Raw genomic sequence first — 26,456 nt, 5'->3', positions numbered from 1 at the left:
GAATGCCTGTTCTCACTTTCAGGTGACATTGTAAAGAAGCAGCTGGGAGCAGTATTCCCCATAACTGTAAACAGACTTGTTTGTCTTAACGATTGGCTGAACAAGAAGTAGGACTGAGTGGACTTGTAGGTGCTAAAGCTTTACATTGTTACATAACTGTACTAAAAAACAAAACAAAACAAAAAATCTACATTTGTAAGTTACAGTTTCACAATAAAGAGATTGCACTTCAGTACTTGTATGAGGTGAATTGAAAAATACTATTTTATCATCATTTTTACAGTGCAAATATTTTTAATAAAAAATAATATAAAGTGAGCACTGTATACCTTGTATTCTGTGTTGTAATAGAAATTAATATATGTAGAAAATCATCCAAAATATTTAATAAATTTCAATTGGTATTCTGTTATTTAACAGTACAATTAATCATGATTAATTTTTTTTGAGTTAACTGCGATTAATCAACAGCCCTAGACAGAAGACTTACATATTTTTATTTGACTATGCCACCACAATGTCTCATGGGAATTATAGGTCAATTGTTTCACTCGTCCATTCTCCTCTATAGGTTGGTCTCAAAGGTCAGGCTACATCTCACACAATGCACCAAGGTCCCACCCTCTTGGAGAAGGTTGGCAGTATATATAGGAGTCTCTAGCCATGGTGCATCATGGGAGATGTAGTCCAGCTGTGGCCTCCAGCTTATAAAGGAGAACAGGGAGATGAGGCACTGCAGCAGCATATCCAAGTCAAAATTTTCCAGGTTTGGTTGAAATTTCAGCTTTTGAATTTTTGCCAAAAAAGTCAAAATATTCAGCAATTTCCCCCCCCCAACCAGGTCTTGTATTTAGTTTTATAAGAGTATTTTGGGAACCAATCAGGTGTTACCACAAAAGTGCCACAGTTGTTTTGAAACGCAGCCACCCTAATGGTTAATCAAAAACTTAATCAATAAGTCTGCCTCCGCAGATAGCAATGGCCACCACTTTTACTTATTTATTTATTGGTAACAGCACCATGCAATTCTCTTCCACTTATCCAAACCCCTGTCCCATTTGTGTACTGTTTCTTTAAGTCTAAAGGAAGAAGCCAAGGAAGCTAGGGAAGGTTCTAGGCAGGAGCTCTGTTTCACTTGCTTTTGGGATAACAACTCTTTGTGCTGCTCTTTCATATTGTCACCATTCACCGCCCATTTCCCTCACCCCCCAGGGTTTCAGACGTCCTTGTAACCCTTCAGAGAAAGACAGGAATTGTCCTTCACTTCTCACTCCTGGACCTGCCAAATCTAAAAGCAGGGAAGGAAATGAGAGAGGGATACACACATCAGTGCCATCAAAATGAATCAGACTTTGTCAGATCACGTGCATCCTAGGAGGCGGAGCTCACTAATGGGTCAAGTTATAGAGTATTTTGCTCTGGGGTAAGCAGTTTCCTTTAGGCACACAGACGTTTTGAGCTCCTAGTACATCCATCCTGTCTCAGACAACGAGCAATACCAGCTGCTTCAGAGGAAGATGCAAAACATTCTGAAGACGGCAGTAATGGGATAACCTGTCCCAAGCCCCAGAGAAAGTTCCCTCCTAACCCCCATTCGTTAGTGGCTGGTTTATGTTCTGTTTTGGAAGGACTTCTATCCCACTCTGTTTTGGAAGGGCTTCCTCAGGCAAGATGGGAAATGCAAAGAGGTAAGAGCATGGAGTCAGAGGCTAGCCTGTAAACAGACAGCCATGGCTTAGATTTCCAAAGCAGCCTAAGAGAACCCATCTCATCTGGAATTTCAGTAGGTGCCTAATTCCCTTTAGAAATTCTGCCCCATGTTTGTCCCCAGGTTTTGTGCTTTGCTACCTGCTTACAAAGAGAAGCACATAGAGCTTTGGGGACAGAGAGGGAAAAGAGTTAAACATTTGGCTAAACAGGGACTGGTCCTCCACAGCAGAGTAAAGTGGAACATACGGTCCCCCATGAGTTCTCTATTAAACCAGCCTTTGCTGGCCTCCTCTCTCCTGGCACCACCCAGAGCCTTCCCCTCCCTCCCGTTTTCTCCACTGGAAAGAAAAACCCAGCCAATTTGTGATGATGAACTGGGATTCTGGTTTGTTATTAAAGACAGCAGCTTCAGGGCTTCAAGCCAATACAAAGCTGTCCTTGGCCTTCTCCACTCCTATCAGCTGGGCTGGGGCTTTATCCCAGGGCCAGGAGGAAAAAACACACTGAGGCCCCAACAGGGCAACTCACCATTGTGTGGCCAGGTTTAATCCCCTTCACTTCCCATACCGGGCCCAACATATCTCCCTCAGCAGCCCTCAAGAATAATATTTGCTCAGCAAATACAAGTCCCGATGTACAAAAAGTGATAGGGTGGGTGGAAGTGGCCAGCTCCTTAGAGAGAAAACATTCTTTGAAACATTACCAGCTCAGAGACTCCAACAGTAGATTAATCGAAAGAAAAGGCTTTTTATCAGTTATGCAATTTTCAGCCTGTGGAGGGAGGATTTGTGAACTGCAAATTATCCCCATACCTGCAGGAGCCAACGATAACATGACCTATGGAAAGCAAAGATAAATGTGGGTCGTTTTGAGGGAATTTCTGAAGAATGATCTAATGGCTCAGACTCCAAAATGGAAGAGAGGATGTAATGATTTAGTCGCAAAGGCTGTCACCCACAGGCACACAGGTCTTCAAATGACTGTGGCACAGGTGTGTGTGTGTGGGGGGGACTAACACACTAGCTCTTCAATCAGGAGAGACAGGTTTAGGTTACACACGGAGTGAAAATGGGGGTCTCCAATGGAGACGTGCAGCCAGGGTGATCTGCACAAGTTGGTAGAACCCAGGCATATTAACCTCCAGATACAGGTTCGCTGGTTAGGTGTATAGTTCTCTAGCTCTAGGATGAGCCACTGTATTTTTTGGATACAGTGCCAATGAGTCCATTTGCGATACCCCTTTCAGTCCCTCTCCCACTCCAGCCTGTGTCTTTTTCCATTTTGCCCCTATACATGGCATGCCCTCCCCAAACCCATTTGCCAAGACACCAAACCCTCCTTCCGCCAACCAACCGAACCCCCACAACACATGCACACACAAGCCACAACCCCCCATATTAGCCCCCACCCCACACACACTTTTGCTACCTCACCTATGGTAAGTAAGGAAGGATGAAGAAAAAAATCCTTAATTCACTGAATCATCACTGAATCATCCTGTAGTCTGTTTCAGTGCGATTCCATAGAGTCACAAGCATCTGCCCATGCGATTACAAGATCAGCTGTTACTGATTAACAACATCATCTTCTTACTCCTCTCCTCACCACCGTGGCTCCCGCTGTCATCTCAAATTCAGGACTGTAGGCTCCTTGGGGCAAGCTCATGTTCGGTGCCTAACACAGTGGACTGCTGATCTCAGCTGGAGCCTCTATGTGCAAGCATAATATCAATAAAGAAGGGAACTGTTTGCTTACATCTGAGTTTAGCAGAAGATTTCTCATGCCCTCAGCATAGTCCCCTCCTAGATTCCTTTATAAACCTGAGCCACATGTTAACAATACTCATTAGGTTTCCCTGAAGCTAGTTTTGAGCTTTGCACACTGAAACACTGAGCTTATTAAGTAAAAACATAACTAAATCAAAGCCACGTTAATGCAGCATTAAGGTTACATGGATAAAGGTCAGGAAATGCAAACGTTATGGTTTTCAAAGTAATGCTAACTCAACCACATTGCTCATCCGGTGTTTTTCATGGTACCTGCTCAAAGGGAAGAGAGTTCATCCACTGAGGCCAAAAAGGTTTTTGATTTAGTTAAAGTGTTTTGTTTATGGATTTTTAAATTTTGTTCTTAGTGCAAGTGGATTTCCAGGTAGAATTCATACTATTGATTAAACCGTATGGCTCCATTAGTGCTGTCCTAAATCAGGGCAACAGCAAGGATTTTTCAGAAGGGACTAGTGATTGGGTGCCTCCAAGTTTTGGTTGCTCAACTCGACTTAAAAGGACCTTATTTTCAGAAAGGGCAGAGCACCCACCCTCTGAAAAAATCAGGGATTTTTCAGGCATCTCCAGTTGGGCACCTAAAAAGTTTTGGCACAAATCTAAGAGAGAATCATTGACGTGACAGATACACACCAAGATCACCCTTTCTCGCTATGCCCCCTCAACAGGATCAGTGGCAGCCAGTACCAAAGAAAAATGAAAAATAAAGGGGATTAAAAGAAAAGGAGTACCCGTGGCACCTTAGAGACTAACAAATTTATTAGAGCATAAGCTTTCGTGAGCTACAGCTCACTGCATCCGATGAAGTGAGCTGTAGCTCACGAAAGCTTATGCTCTAATAAATTTGTTAGTCTCTAAGGTGCCACGGGTACTCCTTTTCTTTTTGCGAATACAGACTAACACGGCTGCTACTCTGAAAGGGGATTAAAAATGTTAAGGAATGTCTGGACAGCAATTCTGCAGTAAGCTATGTCTTTTTTTAAAGTGTGGATTAAAACATACAGTGTTCAACTCAATCTCATTAATGTCTCTCAGGGGACTTTCTGTAGTTCTAACTCTGCCACTTTAATATTCTGTTACAGTTTGTTCAATGCAATTTCTCTCTTCTCCCTTTCCTCTTCTCACCCTCCCAAACTCAGAGAAAGGGCTGGGTGTGGGTGGGTGGGTGTTTTTTACACTGATAGCCTTGTGACTCAGACACTACCCTGGGAGATTTCAGTTCACTTCTCATGTGACCTTGGACAAGTCATTTAATCTCTCTCTCTATGTCGCAGCTCCTCATCTTTAAAATGGGAACAATCCATCCCTACCTCACAGGGGTATTGTGAAGATAACAGCCATTACTAATCATGAGGCCCTGGGGAACTATGGGAAAGAGGACCATAAATTCCTAGACTGATCAACTGATTATGTAGGACCTACACTACTGAATGGTCCATTCCTGCAAGGGAGAAGTTCAAGAAGCTAACAGAGTATCGCAAAGCTGGGCTGACATGAACAATTTACTTCACCAGCACAAACAAGCTAAAGAGACCAAGATCAGGTATGAGGGACCTTGAGCACTTCTCTGTCATCAATCCAGGCCTTGTCACACTCACACAACTGCTGAGGTCTTACCTTTAAATTCTATGCAACTCCGGTACACATCTCACTGGGATGGGGGTGGGAAGAAATGCAAATGGATCACTTGACATGGCAGCTTAAATCAGAAGCCAGATTTGCATGGAAAGCAACAGGATGAGCCAAATATTTCCACTTACACAGCAAAGAACTGAAACCTATTATCCTGGAGTTTATGGCTACTAACCCACAAGTGGAAGGGGCAGAATGGGGCAGTATTTTACCATTTGATTAGCTCACTCTGGTCCTGCTAGACTTTTGAGTACCAGTTTAGAGGTAGATTAGAGACACTGAGGAATTCTCTTTAGGTAAGAAGGGAAAAACTGAAGAGAAACAGGTTGCTGTTGGACCTGAAAGCTGCCATTGTGTCTAGGAGATAGGAAGCCAGACTCAGGCATTTGTGGCAGGATTTTCTTACATCTACCACAGGTGAAAAGCCATTGGTAAGGTTACACGGCCCTTGTCAGGCGATAGCCAACCCCTCCCCCTGCAGATATTCTCTAGGAAGCCATTATTAATTAAAGTCATTAAATGCTCCCAAGGCCTGATGATCTTGGGAACATTTAAAAATTGAATTTTAATCCCGTTCCCTGACATGGGCACTGGCAACACTTGTTCCCCCTCTTCCTGCCAGATAAGAGAAAGAGAAAGCAGCCGCAGCCCTCTCACTAGTGGTATCACCTGTGGGAAGCCCCCCCCCCCCCCATCTGCCTGGCAGATACAAAGCTACTACCTGCCACGGTCCCCTGTGAGTTCCCAAGAGGGGGTCCATCACATTCACACCTATCTCTCAGGTCCCAGCTAGTCCAGGAGGGCCCACAAATCCAAGCCAGAATGTAGCGACGACTCCCAGAGCTGAGAAGGATTAAATACATTTTGCCTCATCTAGAATAGGCCAGTCTCAGCCTGGTTATTTGCAAGATTGCACCTAGAAGGGGAGCTGGATTCAGTCTGGCTGTAAAAGATTTCCAATTAAGAGCATTAGCCTGGGAATCTGCTAGGGTTGCCAATCCTCCAGGATTGTCCTGGAATCTCCAGGAATTAAAGATTAATCTTTAATTAAAGATTATGTCATTTGATTAAACCTCTGGGAATACATCCAACCAAAACTGGCAACCCTAGAATCTCCTGTGATGGAAAAGGAAAATCTGCATACACCCTCCATCCTTTCCCCCAGTACGTCCCCAGGGCTTTGATATGAACCGTCGCCAACCTCCCCAGTCTCACACAAGCAGCAAGGAGGGGGCGTTCTCACCACATCGGCCAAAGAGGCGATGCTGTGCAGCTGAGAAATATTCACAGATGTCCTCTTACTTTTTGCCTCTGTGTCTCAGCTGTATTTGCAATCGTTGTGCAGCTGGATTTCTTCAGAACACTTTGAGCAGTTGGCATACTCCCTGCCTTTAGATTAGGACCAGGCAAGAGTAGATGCAGATGTACAGAAAAAAAACAACCAAGTTGGATTTACATTCTTTTATGAAGGCAGCCCAATCACTCCAAGGAAAGATTTTCATCCCAATAGTGGCATCATGTTACGCCCAGTTATTTACAGCTTAATGAACACAGCATTTTTCACATGATACAATACAGGATGCAGAACCATGCAGAAAATGTATGCAACTCTCCAGCTTTCTGGGAGCCAGCAAAAAAACCCCCAAGAAACCAGAGAGATAAATAGAATCTCTTGTCTTTTAAGATTTTGCCCAGCTTCATCCTAATCTCTAAGGAAAAGCCCATAGTCAATGTATTTTTTCTTTTCCAACGTTCCTTAGCAAGATGCCAATTTGCTTTTGTTTTATTTATAACTAAGACCCCTTCTTCAATGTTAGCTATTAGATCAATAAGTCCCAATATGCTAGTACTGAGACATTGAGTTACACAGCAGAAGGTTTCCCCTACAAAAACACAGACCAGGAAGACAAATCATTAAGATTCTTGCACTTTGATCCAGACTACTTGGTGTACATTTAGACTGTCAGACAGAAATGTAGATGGTCATGATGAACCAGATCATATAGTAACCAATATCTGTTAATCAAAACAACTCTCCAAGAAAGGTGAAAGGATGGTCCAATGGTGAGGGTGCTACCTTGGCCCTCGGGAGACTTGGGTCAATTCCCTGCTCTGCCACAGACTCCCTACGTGACCTTGGGCAAGTCACTTAGCCTCTCTGTGGCTCAGGTCCTCAGCTATAAAATGGGGATAGTAGCATTGCCCTACCTTACAGGGGGTTTGTGAAGATAAATACAACAACTGTGATATGCTCAGATACTATAGTGATGTGGCCACATGAGTACCCAAGATAGAAACAAACTTCCTCTTCCTGTATACAGCAACACCTTCCCTACCACAGGAGTTACTCACCTGATATCATATACACACAGAAGGATAATAATTTAAGAAAAGCACAAAAACTCTCATCATATTCATATGTTCACTAATCCTTTCAAGTAAGTGCCTCCTTAACACAGGCAGGTGCCAGTTACCCCATGCTACGTTGCCATGACATCCCCAGGCCTAGAGTAAGCTTATTGGTCTCCCTCTGGCCACGTTCTGGGACCATTTGAGTGTATGTCAGAGGATTCAAGACTCCCTCAGCTACTTCTCATAGACAGGGGTGTCTTTCTCCCCACCACCGTGAATTCTGTTAGCCCCATGAGTAATTCCTCAGAGATCTGGCCGGACCCGTACAGCCCTCGCCGCTGCGGCTTTGCTGTTCCAGGGGCTGAGCGAGCTATATTAAGGCTATCTTGGGTATGTTGGCTCAAGCTGCAATCATTCCTCATGACTGCAGTATAGACACACCCTTGGAATGTGTATATCACTAGATATTGCTATAGACAAAAAAAAAAAAAATCACACCTGCACACATACTCATATAGACAGCACAGATAGCAGGACAGATAGCACCCGAGTACAATCCCATCCAGGACCCTGGCTATTCTGTAAGCAGACATACCCTTCGAGAACGGGGTACGGATGCTACTAACATCCTCCCACGCAGAAATAATCTATCACTTAAATTTCCTCCAGCCTTGCCTATCAGCTCAGAACATCCATGCTTAAATTTAGCATGCCAGCAATAAACATCCCCCTCCCTGAACAAACCAATGAGTCAAATAAAACATTCTTGGAGTCCGTGCCAACATTCTAGACATGAGTCACGAAGCACTGCCACAGGGGGCAAAGGGAGAATACCTGCTGGGAAAGCCTAACTACCTACCAGCATCTGGGGGATGCAGAACTCACTCTCTCAACCTGGGTTAAGGTCATGAGAATTCAACAGAGCTCTGGCTCTGACTCAAAGTTCACAGCACTTGAATCTCCACATGACCCACAACATATGCCAGCCTGAAATGTGCAGTGTTGTCCGCTCTCATGATTTTGTCACAAGTCTTGCAATATGTGCTGGTTTTCTGAAAGTCCAGCTCTGGAGTCATGTGATTAAACAAGACTCTCGGGTTTCATTTTAAAAATGAAAAAAAAAATGTCTTTAGCCCTCCTGGTTGCAGAGGAAAGCTTGAACACATGATCTGAGAGCATGGGAAAGGTTCAGAAACCACAAAACACAGCAAATGAACCCCACAGCTTATTTTGAAAATTCTCATGATTTTTAAGCCAATCTCATGATTTTTGGTGCTTGACTTATGATTTTTTGAATGTTTTGAGCTGCCAACATGAAACATGCCCTACAACACCAGTAGTCAATTATTTTTGTCAAGGTATAGTCAAAGTCCAGTCTCCAGAGAAACTTTTTTCACACCAGAAGTGTCCCTGTTCAACAAATACATACAATGCTGTGCATTGGTAATGTACCCCATTGCTTATATTTTTAGTGCATTAAATGAAAAATAAAATCAAACCACCATATAACCTAAAAATAACCTCCAAGAAAGATGTAATAAATTACATCTGAAACTGAGAAAGTACATATGCTCGGGTTTTTATTGGCAAAAACTGATGATGGCAAAAATTAAGCAAATAAGGAATTAAGGAGAACCAATCAATCATTATTTCACAGTATAACATATTACAGATAGCCTTGTGAGAGAATGAGAGGATAAAAAAAGATTAAAAATAACAATATTGATAATAAGTAAATACAAAGATTTTGCAGTCTGTTCCAAAGCATCTGGCATTCCAGATTTGGTCTGCCTATTGACTACCCCTGCCCTAGAACATGGGACAGAGAGGGAACAAATCACTGAAGCCACCTCAGGACTTCCTGTACAGAAGCAGAGTCAAGGTGAGGCACACTGAGTGTAGCACAGGGGTTCTCAAACTGGGGGTCCAGACCCCTCAGGGGTCACGAGGTGATTACATGGGGCAGGGGGTTGCAAGTTGTTAGCCTCCACCACAAATCTTGCTTTGCCTCCAGCATTTATAATGGTGTTAAACATATTAAAAAGTGTTTTTAATTTATAAGGGAGGGTGGGTCGCACTCAGAGGTTTGCTATGTAAAAGAGGTCACCAGTACAAAAGTTTGAGAACCACTGGTATAGCATGTTCCTTAGGACATGTTCCACAGGTAGGGAAATAGCTCTTGGCAACAATCATGGACTTAAGGCTTTGGGATGCAGGACGAGGAAAAGGGGACTTTTGCTTTACCAGCACCAATAGAAGTGATCAGAACATCTCCAGGTCGCATCATCTCCATTTCACTCCTCCATGCTTCACCAGACCTCATAGTAAGCGCAGTGACAATCAAAGGAAAGAGAAGCTGGCCTATATTCATAGACCTGCCCTTTTTTTAATGTTGCAACAAAACCATTTGCTCAAGATTCAAATATTTAGTGAAACAAAATGTGCACCTTAGTCTCTACACAGAGATCCATGGCTGGTGTAAGATGACACAGCTCACCTGAAGTCAATGGAGCTGTGCACATTTATACCAGTTGAGAACCTTGTCCAGTCTCTCTAAAGCTAAGCTAAGCATCTTCAAATAGATTAAATGGGATTCAGCTCCTAGGGCAGTCCCATCATCAGACCAGAACAGGTTTAGTGAGTGAATCCCATGTATGAGATTTTTGCCATTATACTGGGAAAGTAACTCTATCCTACTACATGTCAAAGCTGTTGCAATGACTAATATCTGTAAAGTCTTTTCAGCATGAAAAATGTCACGTGGGTAATGAATTTGGTACTGGTATGATTTGTTTCACTGTCAATTGATCGGATCCCTTTTTCCCCCCCTCCGCTGCTTCTTGGCAAAGGTATGAGAAATAGCAGAGAAACAGGGAGCTGTCTTCTTTCTGCAGACTAAGGAAGATGGTACATCTAGTTCTCATTTGGAAACTGATCTTTGCAGCAGTAAATAGTAGAAGGTTTTTTTTTTTTTTTTTAAAAATAGCTCATATTCTGCAGAAATTGATGGCAAGGGCTTTTCAGTTGCATGAGAAAATTTTCCTGCCCCCTAGTGGCAGACATCATAGGTGCTGACTCTGTGGGTGCTCTGGGGCTGGAGCACCCACGGGGAAAAATTAGTGGGTGCTCTTCACCCACCGGCAGCCAAGCTCCCCTCACCCCCCATTCCCCTTCCTCCGCCCTGAGCACAATGCATCCCCGCTTCACTGCCTACCTTCCAGCACTTCCTGCCCAGCTGCCTCCAAACAGCTGTTTGGCAGCATTAGCATGCTCCAGGAGGGAGGGGGAACAGTGGGAATGTGGCATGCTCAGGGGAGGAGGCAGGAAATAGGCAGGACCGGGACGGGGGTTTGGGGAAGGAGTTGGAATAGGGGCAGGGAGGGGGTGGAGTTGGGGCAGGGACTTTGGGGAAGGTTTGGAATGGGGCCAGGGCAGGGGTGGGAAGAGGCAGAGTCTCATAGAAGGGGTGGAGTGGGGGCAGGGCCGGGGGGGGGAAGAGCAGGGTTGAGCATCCACGGGAAAGAGGGGAAGTCGGCACCTATGCCACACAGTATAAATTGTTAGGGCTTGAAAAATCAGCTGATTGGCTGGTCTCTCTATTGATACTGGCAACAAAGACTGAGAGGCTCTGGGAGTAAACAGATCTCTCACCCATTGAAGTGGTTTCCATATATCAAGGCTGAAGAATATGAACAGGCAACCACCTATCCTATGAATCAGTACAGAACTTCATCCATTCAGATGTTGAAAGGGATCTAAATCTTCATGCTTGAGGTCTTAAATCTGTCTAGAGATTAAGCTAAAACCTTCAGGGGGGAGAGATTACCTCACATTTGCCTACTGCAGGGTTCCTTTCACCCTCCTCTGAAGCAGCTGGTGTCAGAGGCAGTGTACAGGCTTAGACGGAGCACTGGTCTGATCCGCTGTGGCAATTCCTATGTTCCAGTCTCCTGGGCTGTCCAGCCAGCACCTTATTTTTTGAAGTATATGTTTACTTAGTAGTATGAGCCCAACAAAAATCTATATTAAAAAGGGGACAGGAAGGTTTGAATTACACCCAGAATTCAGGGTAAACCAGTTTAGTAAGAGGTTCTAGTTGTTTTGATATTCTCTTTATGCATGTGCTGTTTGTAAAGGACACATTCATCAGCTCACAACAGCAATCTCCCGGACATCTCCACCAGAAAATCTTGGACAGCTGAGAGACACACTCCCAGATTATGATGTCTCTGCAGGATATTCCTGGCCAAGATACATATAAATGTCAGTGTATCTGAAGCTTGCAGTCATTGGCCTCTTTCCCCTGCTGCTTTCAGGAAGCCTCACAGGAAGGATCTGAGGTTACCTACACAGTCACTGCAGTCATCCATACTCATGCGTAGCTGAGAGGAAGGCACCAGGGTTCAAAGACAGGGCTTTCCGTTGTAAAGCATCATGCTTTACTGGCTCTGACTTAGAAAGTTCAGCTAGCAGAGAACCATTATAGCTGAGCAAGTCATTATTCTATAGAGATCACCTGCACCCCACCCAAACCTCACCCTCTTCTGTGCACTGAATGTCATCTGCATCCAGACACTGGCAAAGGAGGAGGTGGATCATCACCCGGTTTGCATGTAGATATTGGAAAAAGAAGGAGGGAAGAGCCCCCCATTGAAGTCAGTGGGAGCTTGCCTGCACACAATGACTTGCAGTATCAAAGCCCTACACTGTAAACTGCTCTGGTCAGTGCCCACATCTTTGTTGTCTGTAAAGTGCCATGCACTCCACAGCACTATATACAAGTGCAAAAGCAATAGCAGAACTTCCAGTCCCATGCAGGTTTCAGAGTAGCAGCCGTGTTAGTCTGTATTCGCAAAAAGAAAAGGAGTACTTGTGGCACCTTAGAGACTAACAAATTTATTAGAGCATAAGCTTTCGTGAGCTACAGTCCCATGCACTTAGCCTTACAGTTTGTTCCGTCCTACAGGGCTGGAACCATATTGAATCACCCTACCAGAATAAGGCAGTGTTTGGGAGGGAAGAGGGCTTAAGACAGCAAACTTAAACCAGTTTGCCATCTTTTACAAGAAAGAGACTAATAAGTTAGACAGACAGGGTGAGAAGAGCCCTGCAGTGACTAGGAAGAGAGGCATATTTAATTCTGAATGAGCAAATACATTCCCAATTCAGTGGGATTAGCCCAGTACAGTATTAGGCCAACTTTCCCCACTAACCTACATACCCCACATTACAAGTTTTCAGATAAACACAGAGTGAAGCATAAAGAATTTTTTTTTTTTTAAAGAGACAGTCAGACCTACTTGGTCTGGGTACGGTGACCCAATAAAGCCAGGTGAGTGTTCAAGTGAACGGGGTGCTCCATTGACTTGTCTGCATGAAAGTGAAGCTCTGGAACTGAGCTGAACCAACGATTTTGTCCTAATGCCTGGCCTATGCATTTCTCTCGCTGGACTCTGTTGGCAGCTGCCTTCAGAATATTCACTTTCAATGGCTTATGACCAGTCTGTACCTCCAGCTTTAAACTGTCATAATCACCTCTCTGTCCTACTGGCAATGTACAGGATAAGAAGGAAGGAGCTGTGAAAAGGAACATAAATGTACCCTTCTAAAAACGCAGGAGCAGCTCCAGTCACTAATCTTTTCATAAAAGGCTTTTAGAAACAGACGTGCTAAACTTTTATCATTCTCCAGCTCAGGGAGAATGAAAAGCTCAAAAATATGCTCTCTTGTTGCTCTCCATGGTTATTGCTGCAGGACCTGAGCTAAAGGCTTAAGTCAAAACACCAAGCAAACATACAGTCACAATGAATGTGCCAGACAATGTTCTGTATACAATACCCTCCTACACCAAGAGGCCACTCTAACAGTTTCAATCAAACATTAAAAAGAAAAGGAGTACTTGTGGCACCTTAGAGACTTACAAATTTATTTGAGCATAAGCTTTTGTGAGCTACAGCTCACTTCACCGGATGCATTCAGTGGATCATCCGATGAAGTGAGCTGTAGCTCACAAAAGCTTATTATGCTCAAATAAATTTGTTAGTCTCTAAGGTGCCACAAGTACTCCTTTTCTTTTTGCGAATACAGACTAACATGGCTGCTACTCTGAAACCAATCAAACATTAGTGATCCAATCTAAACACTCTGCAGAGCAGCAGCTCTGATAGGTGTGTGGAGGGAAAGGGAGTATATACAAAGGCTAAAACAGCAAAAGCTCTGAATGAGTTCTCAGTCTGAGAAGAGACACTAAGCTGGGTAATTCAGGGGGACACTCCCCATTAACGCTTAGAAACCCCAGTGATGGGCAGCAGAATATACAAAATAGAGTAGATGAGGCCTATTGTATCTATAGTCAACTGGTGGTATTCCTTGATTACTCCCAGAGTGTAATTAACTACCCCCTTAACCTTTCACATCACAGACCAGTGTTTCCCTGGCAATAATTATCATCCACCAACCTGCCAGGCAGGGGCTCTCGAACAGTTTTTATAGGGGGCTTGCTGAGAGCCATTGAACCAAACTATAAACCCTGTATATAATGGAAACCACTTCATATCAGGGAGTGCTGAAGCACCCCCCGCACCCCGACTTCCAGCTCCTATGTTGCCAGGGCCAAATGGAAAACAAGGAGCCAAAAATTAAGGCTACAAGTTGGGGAGGGGACAGGAGGAGCTTGATGGAATGAGAGTTTTACAAGCATGCGTCACCGGCTCATTACTCAGCCCCCTGATGGAAATGTCACAGGGCAAGAGGAAACCGGGGGAGGAAGGGGGGAGACAGCATGGGGGGGGGAATGGAAAGGGGGGGGCACTGATCAATAGAATTCTGAAGAGAGGGCCCTGGAAATGGTAGGAGCCGGGAAATCTGACACCCCCCCGCATTCCCTGTAAGGTCACCAGATGTCCCGATTTTATAGAGACAGTCCCGTTGTTGGGGTCTTTTTCTTATACAGGCTCCTATTACCCCCCCACCCCCATCCTGATTTTTCACATGTGCTGTCTGGTCACCCGAGTTCCCGGCCACAGGGGCAGAGCCAGACTGAATAGCACTGGCTCCAGGGCGAGCACCCCAGGGCAGAGCTTTCAGGGAAATGCCCCCCCTTCCCCCCCCTCGCTTCTTGGGCTAACAAGATCCAGCCCCCCCCCTTGTTGACTGAACCCTACTTTACCTGCCAGACTTGGGGATTCAGAAGCGAAGCCACAGGCAGGGCAGAGAGGAGAACGGCCGGGGGGGGGGGGGGGAAGCGGCTCGCCCGGGACTCTGTGGACGGAGCTCATTAGAGAAGCGTCCGACTTGGCCCATGGCCCCCGCCCGTGGGAGGAGAAGCCGCCGGCGGCGCGCCGCTTACCTGGCGCCTGGGCTGCGGGCCGGGCAGCCGGGGCCGGCGCTGAGCGCGGGAGGCGTGTGAACCCGGAAGCGGCCGGGAGCCCGGGCAAAGCCCCGCACGCGCCAGGCGCCTTAAGCCGCCGGCTGCGGCTCTGCCGGCGCCGCGCCCCGAGCCTGCGGGGCTGGAGCAGCCGGGGGGGGGGGGGGCTGAAGGCGTTTGGCTCCGCCGACCTTGCCAGGCCCGCGTGGAGTTATGGCTTTTCCCCACCCCCTGCGCAGGGAGAGCGCCCCGAGGGGAAACCCGTGGGGACCGGACAGAGAAGGGGGCGGGGAGGGGGGGACACAAACCATCCGCGGGCTGGGGGTCGAATCGGCTTGTCCCCCAGGCTGAGACGCGCAAAGGCCGCTTCAGGGCGGCGGGGGCGTGGAAGCAGCCTGGCGGGCTCACACGCCGGGGGGGGGGAAGCCCACGGCCAGATGCCAACGGGATGCAAGGAACAAACCCTTCCTTGCTACCGCTGCCCCCGCCGCAAACTAGAGAGAGGAAGGGTGGGCGCTGAACAGGGCTGTGAAGCTAGAAAGAGCAGCAGGGCAACGCAACACCTGCAACATTTGAATATACACAAATTAGCCTGGCCAGATTGGATTCATCCCCAGTCTGTATTAAGGACCTCCAGCCTCAGCCCTGCCACGTGGTCGTTGCAAGCCTAAAACTAACGCTAATTCCTGTTTAATTAACCAGGCTTCCGATTAATAATGTCCCTTTGAGAGAGGGAGGCAGGGAGGGAGGCGGCATTTTACGGGGGAAAATCAGGAGAGATTTTCTAAAAGAAGAGATTAGCTTGTAGAAAGCATCCCAGGAGAAGGGAGGCTTTGTGTCCTATCTACGTTTTCCAAGCGCTTGGCAATGTGCGGGATGGAGCACACTTCGATAAATATGTATTTTCAAGTTGAAGTTAAACTCCTTCGCCCCTGTAAAAAGAAAAGGAGGACTTGTGGCACCTTAGAGACTAACACATTTATGTGGGCATAAGCTTTCGAGAGCTACAGCTCACTTCATGGAAAAGGGGTGCACAGTACAAATAATTGTGGGATGTAGGAAGGTAGGAGTTGAACATCTTACCAGGATCAGAGCCTTAATTTGTATATATGAAAAAATAGTTCTGGAATTGATTTTTATTACTCTGATTCAGCTCCGAGTGGATTCTATATGGCCAAATTAGACCCTTAGAGAATATGGGTTGTTGATGAAAGGTTATGCATTCTCTGTCATAGTATACCTGTACATGTCATGCACTATATGTCCTGTTTAGTGAGAATGATATATCTCTTTGCTAACAGTCAGATTGTAATGCTTTTACTTATGCTAAATAGTACATTCCTCCACAAGTCATTGGAGGCAGAGTGACCTAGACCTAGGGGATGGAGCTCTAGACTAGGATTCAGGAGAGGTGGTTTCTATTCTGGGCTCTGTCACTGGCCTCCTAGGCAAGTACACACACCCCCATATCTCCATTTCCCCATCTGTATAATGGGGATATGGATACTGACCTCCTTTGTAAAGGAATTTGAGATCTATAGCTGAAAAGAGCTCAGTGCTATTATTGGTTTCAGAGTAGCAGCTGTGTTAGTCTGTGTCCGCAAAAAGAAAAGGAGGACTTGTGGCACCTTAGAGACTAACAAATTGATTTGAGCATAAGCTTTTGTGAGCTACAGCTCACTTCATCGGATGCATTCAGTGGAAAATACAGTGGGGAGATGTATCTACATAGAGAACATGAAACAATGGGTGTCACCATACACACTGTAACCAGAGTGACCACTTAAGGTGAGCTGTTACTAGCAGGGGGCGGGGGGAGAAAACCTTTTGTAGTGATAATCAAGGTGGGCCATTTCCAGCAGTTGACAAGAAAGTCTGAGGAATAGTGGGGGTGGGGTGTGGGGGAATAAACATGGGAAAATAGTTTTACTTTGTGTAATGACCCATCCACTCCCAGTCTCTATTCAAGCCTAAGTTAATTGTATCCAGTTTGCAAATTAATTCCAATTCAGCAGTCTCTCATTGGAGTCTGTTTTTGAAGTTTTTTTGTTGAAGGATAGCCACTCTCAGGTCTGTAATTGAGTGACCGGAGAGATTGAAGTGTTCTCCAACTGGTTTTTGAATGTTATAATTCTTGACGTCTGATTTGTGTCCATTATGAAGTGAGCTGTAGCTCACGAAAGCTTATGCTCTAATAAATTTGTTAGTCTCTAAGGTGCCACAAGTACTCCTATTCTTTTACACAGAGACTGTCCAATTTGACCAATGTACATGGCAGAAGGGCATTGCTGGCACATGATGGCATATATCACAGTGGTAGATGTGCAGGTGAACGAGCCTCTGATAGTGTGGCTGATGTGATTAGGCCCTATGATGGTGTCCCCTGAATAGATATGTGGACACAGTTGGCAACAGGCTTTGTTGCAAGGATAGGTTCCTGGGTTAGTGGTTCTGTTGTGTGGTGTGTGGTTGCTGGTGACTATTTGCTTCAGGTTGGGGAACTGTCTGTAAGCAAGGACTGGCCTGTCTCCCAAGATCTGTGAGAGTCATGGGTCGTCCTTCAGGATAGGTTGTAGATCCTTGATGATGTGTTGGAGAGGTTTTAGTTGGGGGCTGAAGGTGATGGCTAGTGGTGTTCTGTTATTTTCTTTGTTGGGTCTGTCCTGTAGTAGGTGACTTCTGGGTACTCTTCTGGCACTGTCAGTCTGTTTATTCACTTCAGCAGGTGGTTATTGTAGTTGTAAGAATGCTTGACAGAGATCTTGTAGGTGTTTGTCTCTGAGGGGTTGGAGCAAATGCAGTTGTATCGTAGAGCTTGGCTGTAGACAATGGATCATGTGGTGTGGTCTGGATGGTGTGAGGTACAGTCCAAGATAACTAAGGGCATTACAATCTGCCCCTAAATAGCTTGTGATGATGCATCTCCTCACACCTTAACCTAGGGTAAGAATTGGGCCCAAAATGTTGTAAGGATCCCTCCCACCTCACTTGTCCTGAAAATTACCTGAAGTATTCAGACACATCCCTCTGTTTTACCTCCTTTTTCCTCTGTCAGAAGAATGTGGGAATGGCCAGCAGGAAAAATATCAGGAATAAAAGCAACAGCAACCTGAGGATGAAACAGTACACGGGCAAAACATCATCTGTGCTTATCATCTGTACCCGCCAGTTCTCATAGGCCCTCCCCCCACTCCGCTCACAACCTGCATCCAAGAATAAAAGGCATCTCAGGTGTCACCAAAACCTTATCGAATGACTATAAATTCTGAGCATGGCATGCCTAGGACTTGGATATTTGGTTATTCTGAAGAATCCAGCACTGTCATTAAAGGCAAAAGGTTGTTTGATCTGCCAGTCCTGCATTACAGAATGTAAAATATGGCTCCAATTTCTACTGCCTGCTGTGTGTTGAACCTGCACATCCCTCTGTAACACATGAAGTGCACAAAATTATTTTACTGTTGTCAGTATTGGCAAACTCAAGTGTTTGAAAACTAGGAGTCAGGCCACCACAAATGGTGAGATTTTTAAAATCTTGTTATTTTAACTCAGACAAGGTTTGGGGTACTTTTTTGCCCTTTTTTTTTTTTAAACTTAGAGCCTTTCAGATGCACTCAGATCCCATTTTCAAACTTTTCTCCACCACCAGAGTGCTAGAGCCTTTAAAAGAAAGGTCAGAATCTAATATAATCACATGACTCCAGGAGCTGGAGCTTTAAAAAGTCAAAATTCCAAATATCACAAGAATTGATATCACTTTTTAAACCCTGGGGTGAAATCCTGGCCCCATTGAAGTCAATGGCAAAACTCTCATTGACTTCAGTGAAGCCAAGATTTCGCTCCTGGTGTCTACCATTCAGTGGAAGGAGCAGCGCTGTTCTCTGTCCCCTCTGAAACCTTCTCCCTTGTTTGTAAGCAGGGGAAACTGAAACGTAAAGGAGACTCTCAGCTTTCATTAACTTTTTTTTAACCCTTTGAAGAGCCTGGTGATTGGCACCAGTTAACAGATTGCTGAGACTGAACAGGACCTGCATCTGGGCTCTCTCTCTGCAGCAGGAGCCAAGGGACCTCACGATCTCTCACACGCTTTTTATGTCAAATGAGTTTGAGCTGTATCCCAAAGAACCACTTTGCCAATCCCAAAATAAAATGAAGCAGCAGCTGTTCTGGGGGGAGGTTCCCACACCCCCCACTTATTCTTAGCAACTTGCCCCCCACCACTCAGAGAGTTGATTAGAGCTGGGAATAGAAACCAGTGTGACGCTCTGTACCTTGGGGGAACACCCCACACTGCCATGTTCAGTTCAGGGACAGCCTGACTGAAAAGTAACCAGCCAGCGTGTGGTGAGAAGCATCTAAGTTTGTAAGGACACTGAAAGTGTTAAGATCAGCTTAGAATGTATTTTGCTTTTATTTCATTTGATCAAATCTGACTTGTTACGCTTGACTTATAGTCACTTAAAATCTACTTTTATAGTTAATAAATTTGTTTATTCTACCGGAAGCAGCGCATCTGGGGTGTCAGAGGCTCCCCTTGGGATAACAAACCTGGTACATATCAATTTCTGTGTTAAATTGATGAACTTGTATAAGCTTGCAGCATCCAGTGGGCATAACTGGACACTGCAAGACGGAGGTTCCTAGAGTTGTGTCTGGGACCAGAGATATTGGCTAGTGTCATTCGCTTGCAGGTAGCTGGGAGCAGCTTACATGCCAGAGGCCGTGCATGAACAGCCCAAGAGTGGTTCTCACAGCAGAGCAGGGTAAGGCTGGCTTCCAGAGTCAAGGATTCGAGAGGCCTACCAGATCACCAGTCCGGATAACACCAGAGAGGAACATCACAACCGGGTCTCCTGAATCCCAGTCATGTGCACTATCCACTGGGCCACACTACCTCCAATGCACTCAAGAGGAATGGCTCCCATTAGGCTGCCTAGAACTTGATGAACGGGTGCAGCCCAACGTTTCCAATGTACATCTTGGAGTGCATTTAAAACCTTTCATATACTTTTAGTAGAAAAAGGAAGAAAGCAAGCCACCACACTAGCTGAGAATTTTTAGAAAGTTTTTATTAGAGGTATATTTTTGCCAAAATAAATAGTTACACTTTCTTCAGCAAAATATTAGAAAACAAGAACAGGAGGGGGAAAAAGGCATCAAAATTTTAATGCTGAACGTTCAAGTGACTGAGTGCTACTTAATGACATTGCTGTGTAAATAAATCAATTGCTTATGTTGTCACTGATCTAATCACTGCTCTGACTTCAGTAAATTCCCGCAGTACTCTACATTTGCTCTATATGCTCTGCACAAGCACACCACCTCAGCAGGAGAGCTCTAGGGAGGAGCTGGCCCACAGAGTTCTCACCTATACACTGCAAGTGAAACACTGAAACAGAAAACAAGTTTTATTTCTAGACCTGTCCTTGGCATCTGCGGTTCCCTGCACTTCGTAGGAAGGCCTGAGTGTATCAGTTTAGGGCAAGGGTGCTAATGCATTAGAGATTTACTGTAGTGGAGCCCTGCACCGGTATGGGGTGGTGCTGGTGGCAGATAGATTTCTCTCGTTTCCCTCCCCGACATGAAGCATGTTGAGAAACAACTGCAGCCGCATTCAGAAAGGCAGATTCCACAGGGACAGTGGAAAGGGGAGGTAGGGAGTGTGATAGGGAGTGCAACAAGGAAGGGAAAGGGTGGGAACATGGTGTAAAAAAGGCACGCTGTGGAGTTCAACACAATGCTGAACTGGCAGATGCATGTGACTGACCAAGCTAGTCCATTGTTTCCTTATCTCCTCCTAAATCAAATGCCAGCTCTCATCTGAGAAAAACGTATATATGCGTTCTGAATGGCGAGCTCATGGGACGCTTGCAAAGCTCAGCATAGCATAGACCAGAGAGGGACTGCACAAGGCAGACAGCAGGAATTTTGTCCACACATCCCTCGTCTACACTTGCCCTTTCTCCCATGGTAACTGGTGGAAGTCTCATCACTGAAGAAAACGATCGAAAACCAGACAGAAGCAGGAAGACTCTTTATTGTAGTCTGGTAACAGCCCTGCTGCATTGGCAGAGGAATGACCTAGATGACTGGAGAGAGCTAAGTTTCTCTGGCCCCCTATGATCTTCCAGAAGGGAGTGATCCCCAGGACCACTGAATATCAGAGAAGTGTTTGGCATCCTCTCCCCTTTAAGAGCCACTTGCAATAATATTAGGATTGAGGCAGACACGACACACACCCAGCATAGGGTACACTCATCGTGGTTTACAGAGCAAGTTCAGAAGATATGCAGTGTTGTGCATAACATAAAATAACTATACAGCACAACTTAATTTAGTCATTGGTTATATACACAAGTTCATTATGTGCCTCATTACAAGCAGCAAGCCATATTTACATAAAGTATATTTAGTTTCTTGTGCACGTGGGCTAAGGTGCTATATTAATAAGCTTGACATTACAGAAAGCAACCTTGGTGTGAAAGGGGTGGAACCTATGTGGCTCAGGACATTAGACAAAGCATTAGCAAACTGCTGTAGGGAAGTATCCTGCACTGGATCCCAGGCGATTGGCTCAATGTAACAGGGGTTCTCTCTCATTTCTTAAAGCCACACACTGACTAGGACCAGCAGCACCACATTCAAGGGCTTTGAACTATTGCGTGATGCACATTAAAGTTGGTTTCTCTCAAGCCAAGTTTTCAAAGTGTCCTCTTGTGTTGGGCACTTCAGATTTTGGGCTGATCAACATTTGTCTCTCCAAAGAATGAGTTACAGCTGGCAAGGAATGTTAGACATAACAAGAAGAGGGTCTTCAAATATGTCAGACATAAAAGAAAGACCAGGGGGATGGTGTGGGTCCACTGTTCACTGGAGAAGGTGAGCTGGTATCAGAAGATGATAGGTAGGCAGAGCTGCTCCTACTTTGCTTCAATCTTCTCACAAAAAACAATGTGACCGGACAACTAGCCAAGTTACCATAGACAATAAAGGGGAAGGGATGCAGATCGGGATAAGTAAAGAACACGTCAGAGATCTTCTGATCAATTTGAATTAATTCAAATCAGTGGGGCATAATGCTATTCACCTGAGGGTACTGAAGGAATTAGTTGAAGAAATCTCAGAGCCAGTGGCAATAATATTTACAAACTCATGGATGACCGGAGAGGTCCCGGAAGACTAGAGAAGGGCTAAGGTGGTGCCCATCTTTAAAAAGGGGGGAAAGGAGGAGCCAGGGAACTGTAGACCAGTCAGCCTGACTTCAGTATATGGGAAGCTATTAGAGCAATGTATAAAACATTCAATTTGCAAATACCTGGAGGATGCAGGGGTGATCACTAACAGCCAGCATGGATATACCAAGGACAAATCGTGCCAAACCAGCTTGATTTCCTTCTTTGACAGGGTAACTGGTTTGGTGGATAGGGGGAACGCGGTGGACATAATATACCTAGACTTCAACGAGGCTTTTGAAACAGTCCCACGTGACATTCTGATAGGTAAGCCGGAGAAATTTGGGCACAGTGGAATTACTGTTAAGTGGATACACAATTGGTTAAACAATTGCAAACAAAGAGTAATGATTAATGGAAAGATACAGGACACAAAACAAGGGGGGGATTGCCCACACTTTGGGGATAAAGCTAAAATTCACACGGATTTTGATAAATTGGAGGACTGGGTTATGGACAACAAAATGAAATTCAACAAAGACAAATGTAAGGTGCTATGCTTAGGAAAGAAAAAACAAATGCACAAATACAGCATGGGGGAAAACTGGCTAGACTGGACTATTGCAGAGACAAATACCAGGCCCGTTTCATCAACTGAGCAGGCACTTGCACTATGCAGGTAGTGTCACTTGAAGATTGGCAAGGGGACACTCTAAATCAGACAAGCTTGTTTCCAGACCAGTGTCTTGTGGGCACCGGCAGGTCCACCACCACAAGGGCCTCTCCACCTTCAGAGTCCTGCTTGCAGATGGCAACCACAAAATGAACACCGTGGTTACTCGGTGAGCTCCTGGCTGCTTTCTGCCAGAAGGTCTCTATGGTGTATGTCATTATAGGCATTATAGCAATTCTCCTTTTGGTGGAGGCAGACACTCCCACTCACACCAAGTGTATCATCCAGGCCATGGCTGCTAGCAAGCGGCATGCAACCTCACCTTCAGAAGGAGGGACACCTTTTCTCATCGGGTCCAGGACACGTATGCTCTGCTGGACTTTCTATTCTCTCTCTCTCTCTCTCTCTCCAAGCTGTTAAGTTATTGATCATGTGCCAATCACCAGGGTTTCTGGGTGCATCTCCTCTTCTTTACAAGGTGGCACTTGAGAACCTTGTACAAGTCACTATTCTATGTATACAATATATAGCTCAACCTGCCCCTCCCTGCCCCCGCAAAAAGGACACATGCATTTTGCTTTGGCCTATTGCAGCTTGTTTGTGCTAGCAGAGGTAGAAAGAAGCCTCACACAGCCAGAGGCACTGCAAGGAGAGGAACCTTGAAGATGGTTTTGTGTCACAGACATAGTCACAGTATTAGGATTTTGGCTTTTTCAGTATGTACAATCCCCACTGGCGACCATCTCTCCCCTCCCACTGAGAAATGAGGCAAGTAACAGGTGGCACTAGACACTCATCCTCTCACGGAGAATGTGCCAAAGAAACAGCTTTGCTAGAAGCATATGTGCAATGGAATGCTGCTGGGTTACCTTGGGACACTGCATATTTCAAGGCTGCATCTTCCAAACACTGGGCGGAGTTCAGCTTTGGTATAACCCCATTGACTCATCTTTTAAGTGACAAAATAAAGATACAGCAGCCTGCACACGGATTTGGCATTTCTTGCTTCACCTCCCCGACTTCCTTGTTCCTCTTGAGTACACTATGCTGTCACCTTTGGGGCAGTACCACCTTCGGTCAGAATGGGGGGCACACAGCTCCCGCTTGGGGAGTTGACACGGCAGCATCTCTGGGACCGGCAATCTGCATCATCCAACGTCAGCTCCTTCACTCAGGTCCAAAATCACCACAAGCATATGCAGGTGCAACATCACTGGCTATGATGGAATTCTGTCCTTTTGCGCCAGCGGGGAATTGGGTTTCAGGGTTCTCCAGCTCCATGGTCCCTGGGACTTGGAACCCATTCCCCCTCCAGATGACCATCTCCTGGGCACCGGCTGTGACATTCCACCACAAGCCACTGGGACACAACATACACTGTACAGTTTTCACCTTCAGCCGTCCTACAAGCCCTTCTCATTATTTTCCCAACGGCAGCCATCGGGCCAATTCAGGGAAGAAAGGCTGAGATTTCGCAATGCCACCTAACGCTAGTTCAATTAAAATGAATGGGAATCACGCACCTAAATCCTGAAAAATCTCAGCGGAACATCTCATGTTTCCCCCCCACCAAAAAAAATTCCCAGCCAGTTTTATCACTACAGATCTCAGGCCTCCAGAGCCCAATGGAGACAAAGATCCCTAAAGGAGAGAGGCAAGAGAGACCAAGAAGAGATGAAGAAAGCTTAGAGCAACATCTGTGGGTATCCAGTTCTCTCCTGTAACTCTGCAGTCCCAATGCCAATGAAATCTACATTAACAGCAGCAGGGTCAGAGCTGGCTTTGAGTGAGGACAGAGGTCAAAATTTGGCTCCAGCGAAGGAGAGTTGAGAGGCGGGTTTGGGCCCATACGATAGCTGCTTTGGCACTACGGGCTGCTTTACCTCCTGGTAGCACAAACAGTGAAGAGCCACAGGGTGCTGGATTGTTTAAAACAAAAAATCAAACAAGCAAAGCCACGAATTTGTTGATCTAAAACCAGAGACAATTAAAACAAGCTCCAGAGCGTGAGCTACATCCTGATCTAGGCTACATCCCTCCAGGTATATCTCCTGGAGGAGCCCATTGGAACCATTACAGCACAGTCGGGGACTGCCACCTCCCCCATGATACACATCTCTAAGTGGTCATCATCAGCAAACATGTTCACTTTAACACAGTGCCCTCCTCCCCTAGTCAGGCAATTAGCTACACTGGATGCCACTGCTTTGTTCATGGGGAAGCTCCCATCACAGGCTTGCAAGAACCAAAGGCGGCAGGTTGCTGACATGCAGGGGTCTGACCCCACCAGCTTGCCTCCTCCTGGCTGCGACTGGGGGCTCAGAAGAGTGGCAGGCTCTCTTGCACATGGTCTGCTGGCGAGAGCCTCATCTGCAGCCCATCTGACGGGAAGATGGAGGCCTGCATGTCCACGTTGATGCAGAACAATCCTAGCATGAGCTGGCGCTGATATTCCTCCCACTTTGTCTTAACGTCTGTCAGGGAGAGGTTGCTTCGCATCCACTGGGGCAGCACCTCACTATAGGTAGAGGCCAAGGGGATTGGCAGGCTCTGGGTCCTTCGGAGCTCAAAATGGTAGTAAAGCCTGAAAGGCAATGAACATGGGTTACAACTTAAATATATGAGGGTAGGGACACTCAGACAGCACAGTCCAGTGGCCAGGGCACTGGACAGAGAGTTGGGAGACGTAGGTTCTATTCCCGGTTATGGCACCAACCTGCTTGTGTGACTTTGAGCAAATCATTTCACCTCTATATCCATCCATTTCTGCTCCCCCCTTTGTCTATCTTGTGTATTTAGACTGTAAACTCTTCTGGGTCGGGGCTGACTCTTACTAGGTGTACATACAGTATTTAGCACAATGAAATCCTGATCTCCTTTGGCACCTCTAGGCTTTTCCATACCACCAGGAATATTATTTAGATAAAGCATTATATTCTCACCTCAACCTCGGCCCACACGGGGCACTGGACAGGCATAATGCAGACAAGCAATTCTGGAGCTCTCCCCAAATATCTTGACACTAGAGCTGGTTGGGAATTTTTTGGCAAAACTGTTTTCCGTTGGAAAATCCAGATTTGCCAAAACGGCAGCTTTCCATGGGAAAGAGTCAGTTTTGATTAAAATTTTGTTGGGAAGGTTTCCTAAGTCCAGGATAGAATTTCTAGATAAAACCAGAGACAGAGAAAGAGCTGTACCCCAGAATAACCAACAGCTTGGTGTTTGGGGGACTCCGCTGGGAGACCCACGTTCAAGTCGCTGCTCTGCCTGATTCAGAGCCAAGACTTGAACCTCGGTCTCCCTCATCCAAGAGGAGTGCCCTCCCTACCAGGCTGTTATGGGAGGCGGCAGGGGGGTGTCTGTCTCACAGTCACACGCACCTCGGTTTTGTCCCAGTGCAGAATGGGAATTTTTTTTGAAATCGCCACAGTTTTCATGGGACGAGAAACCGGTTTCCCACCTAGCTGTACTCCATTATGACCTGGAATAACCTGGCTCCCCTAGTACTGCCCCATGCTACTCCAGTCATAGGCCTCTAAGCAGAAACGGCCACTTGAGCTGAATTATCTTCAGAGGAAACTTTGAGGCTCCAGAGTCCTCAAGCTGACAACCACCATGCAAACAGGCATCACTGCGTCTTCTCTGAAATGGAGCCGGATGGACAAGTGAGTACAGCTTTTATACCATGCCCACTGCTATGCTACCTGATCGTTTCAATACAGTATCACCCTGGGAGGAAGAGAGGGAACTTTACCCCAGGACTAAGC

At 45.8% G+C, this 26,456-nt stretch overlaps 2 protein-coding genes across 3 annotated transcripts in view; both read right to left on the bottom strand.

The window, feature by feature from the left end:
* Positions 1 to 14,944, bottom strand: part of CRACR2B (calcium release activated channel regulator 2B) — an 86,866-nt gene extending 71,922 nt beyond the window's left edge. The window contains 1 exon segment of the mRNA XM_043517839.1: positions 14,827 to 14,944. The gene's annotated coding sequence lies outside the window, so the exon portion shown is untranslated.
* A 4,948-nt stretch (positions 14,945 to 19,892) lies between these two features.
* The window catches only part of PNPLA2 (patatin like phospholipase domain containing 2), a 52,469-nt gene continuing 45,905 nt past the window's right edge, over positions 19,893 to 26,456 (bottom strand). The window contains exon 9 of one of the 2 annotated variants that reach the window (XM_038404497.2): positions 19,893 to 25,273. In XM_038404497.2, coding sequence (XP_038260425.1) covers positions 25,009 to 25,273 — 265 coding nt within the window. In that variant the 3' untranslated portion in view covers positions 19,893 to 25,008. The remainder of the gene's footprint in view (positions 25,274 to 26,456) is intronic. The other variant, XM_038404496.2, reaches the window with a different exon arrangement.

This window comes from Dermochelys coriacea, chromosome 6, assembly GCF_009764565.3.
Source record: "Dermochelys coriacea isolate rDerCor1 chromosome 6, rDerCor1.pri.v4, whole genome shotgun sequence".
Classification (NCBI taxonomy): Eukaryota; Metazoa; Chordata; order Testudines; family Dermochelyidae; genus Dermochelys; species Dermochelys coriacea.
This window is presented reverse-complemented; position numbering and strand designations above follow the sequence as displayed.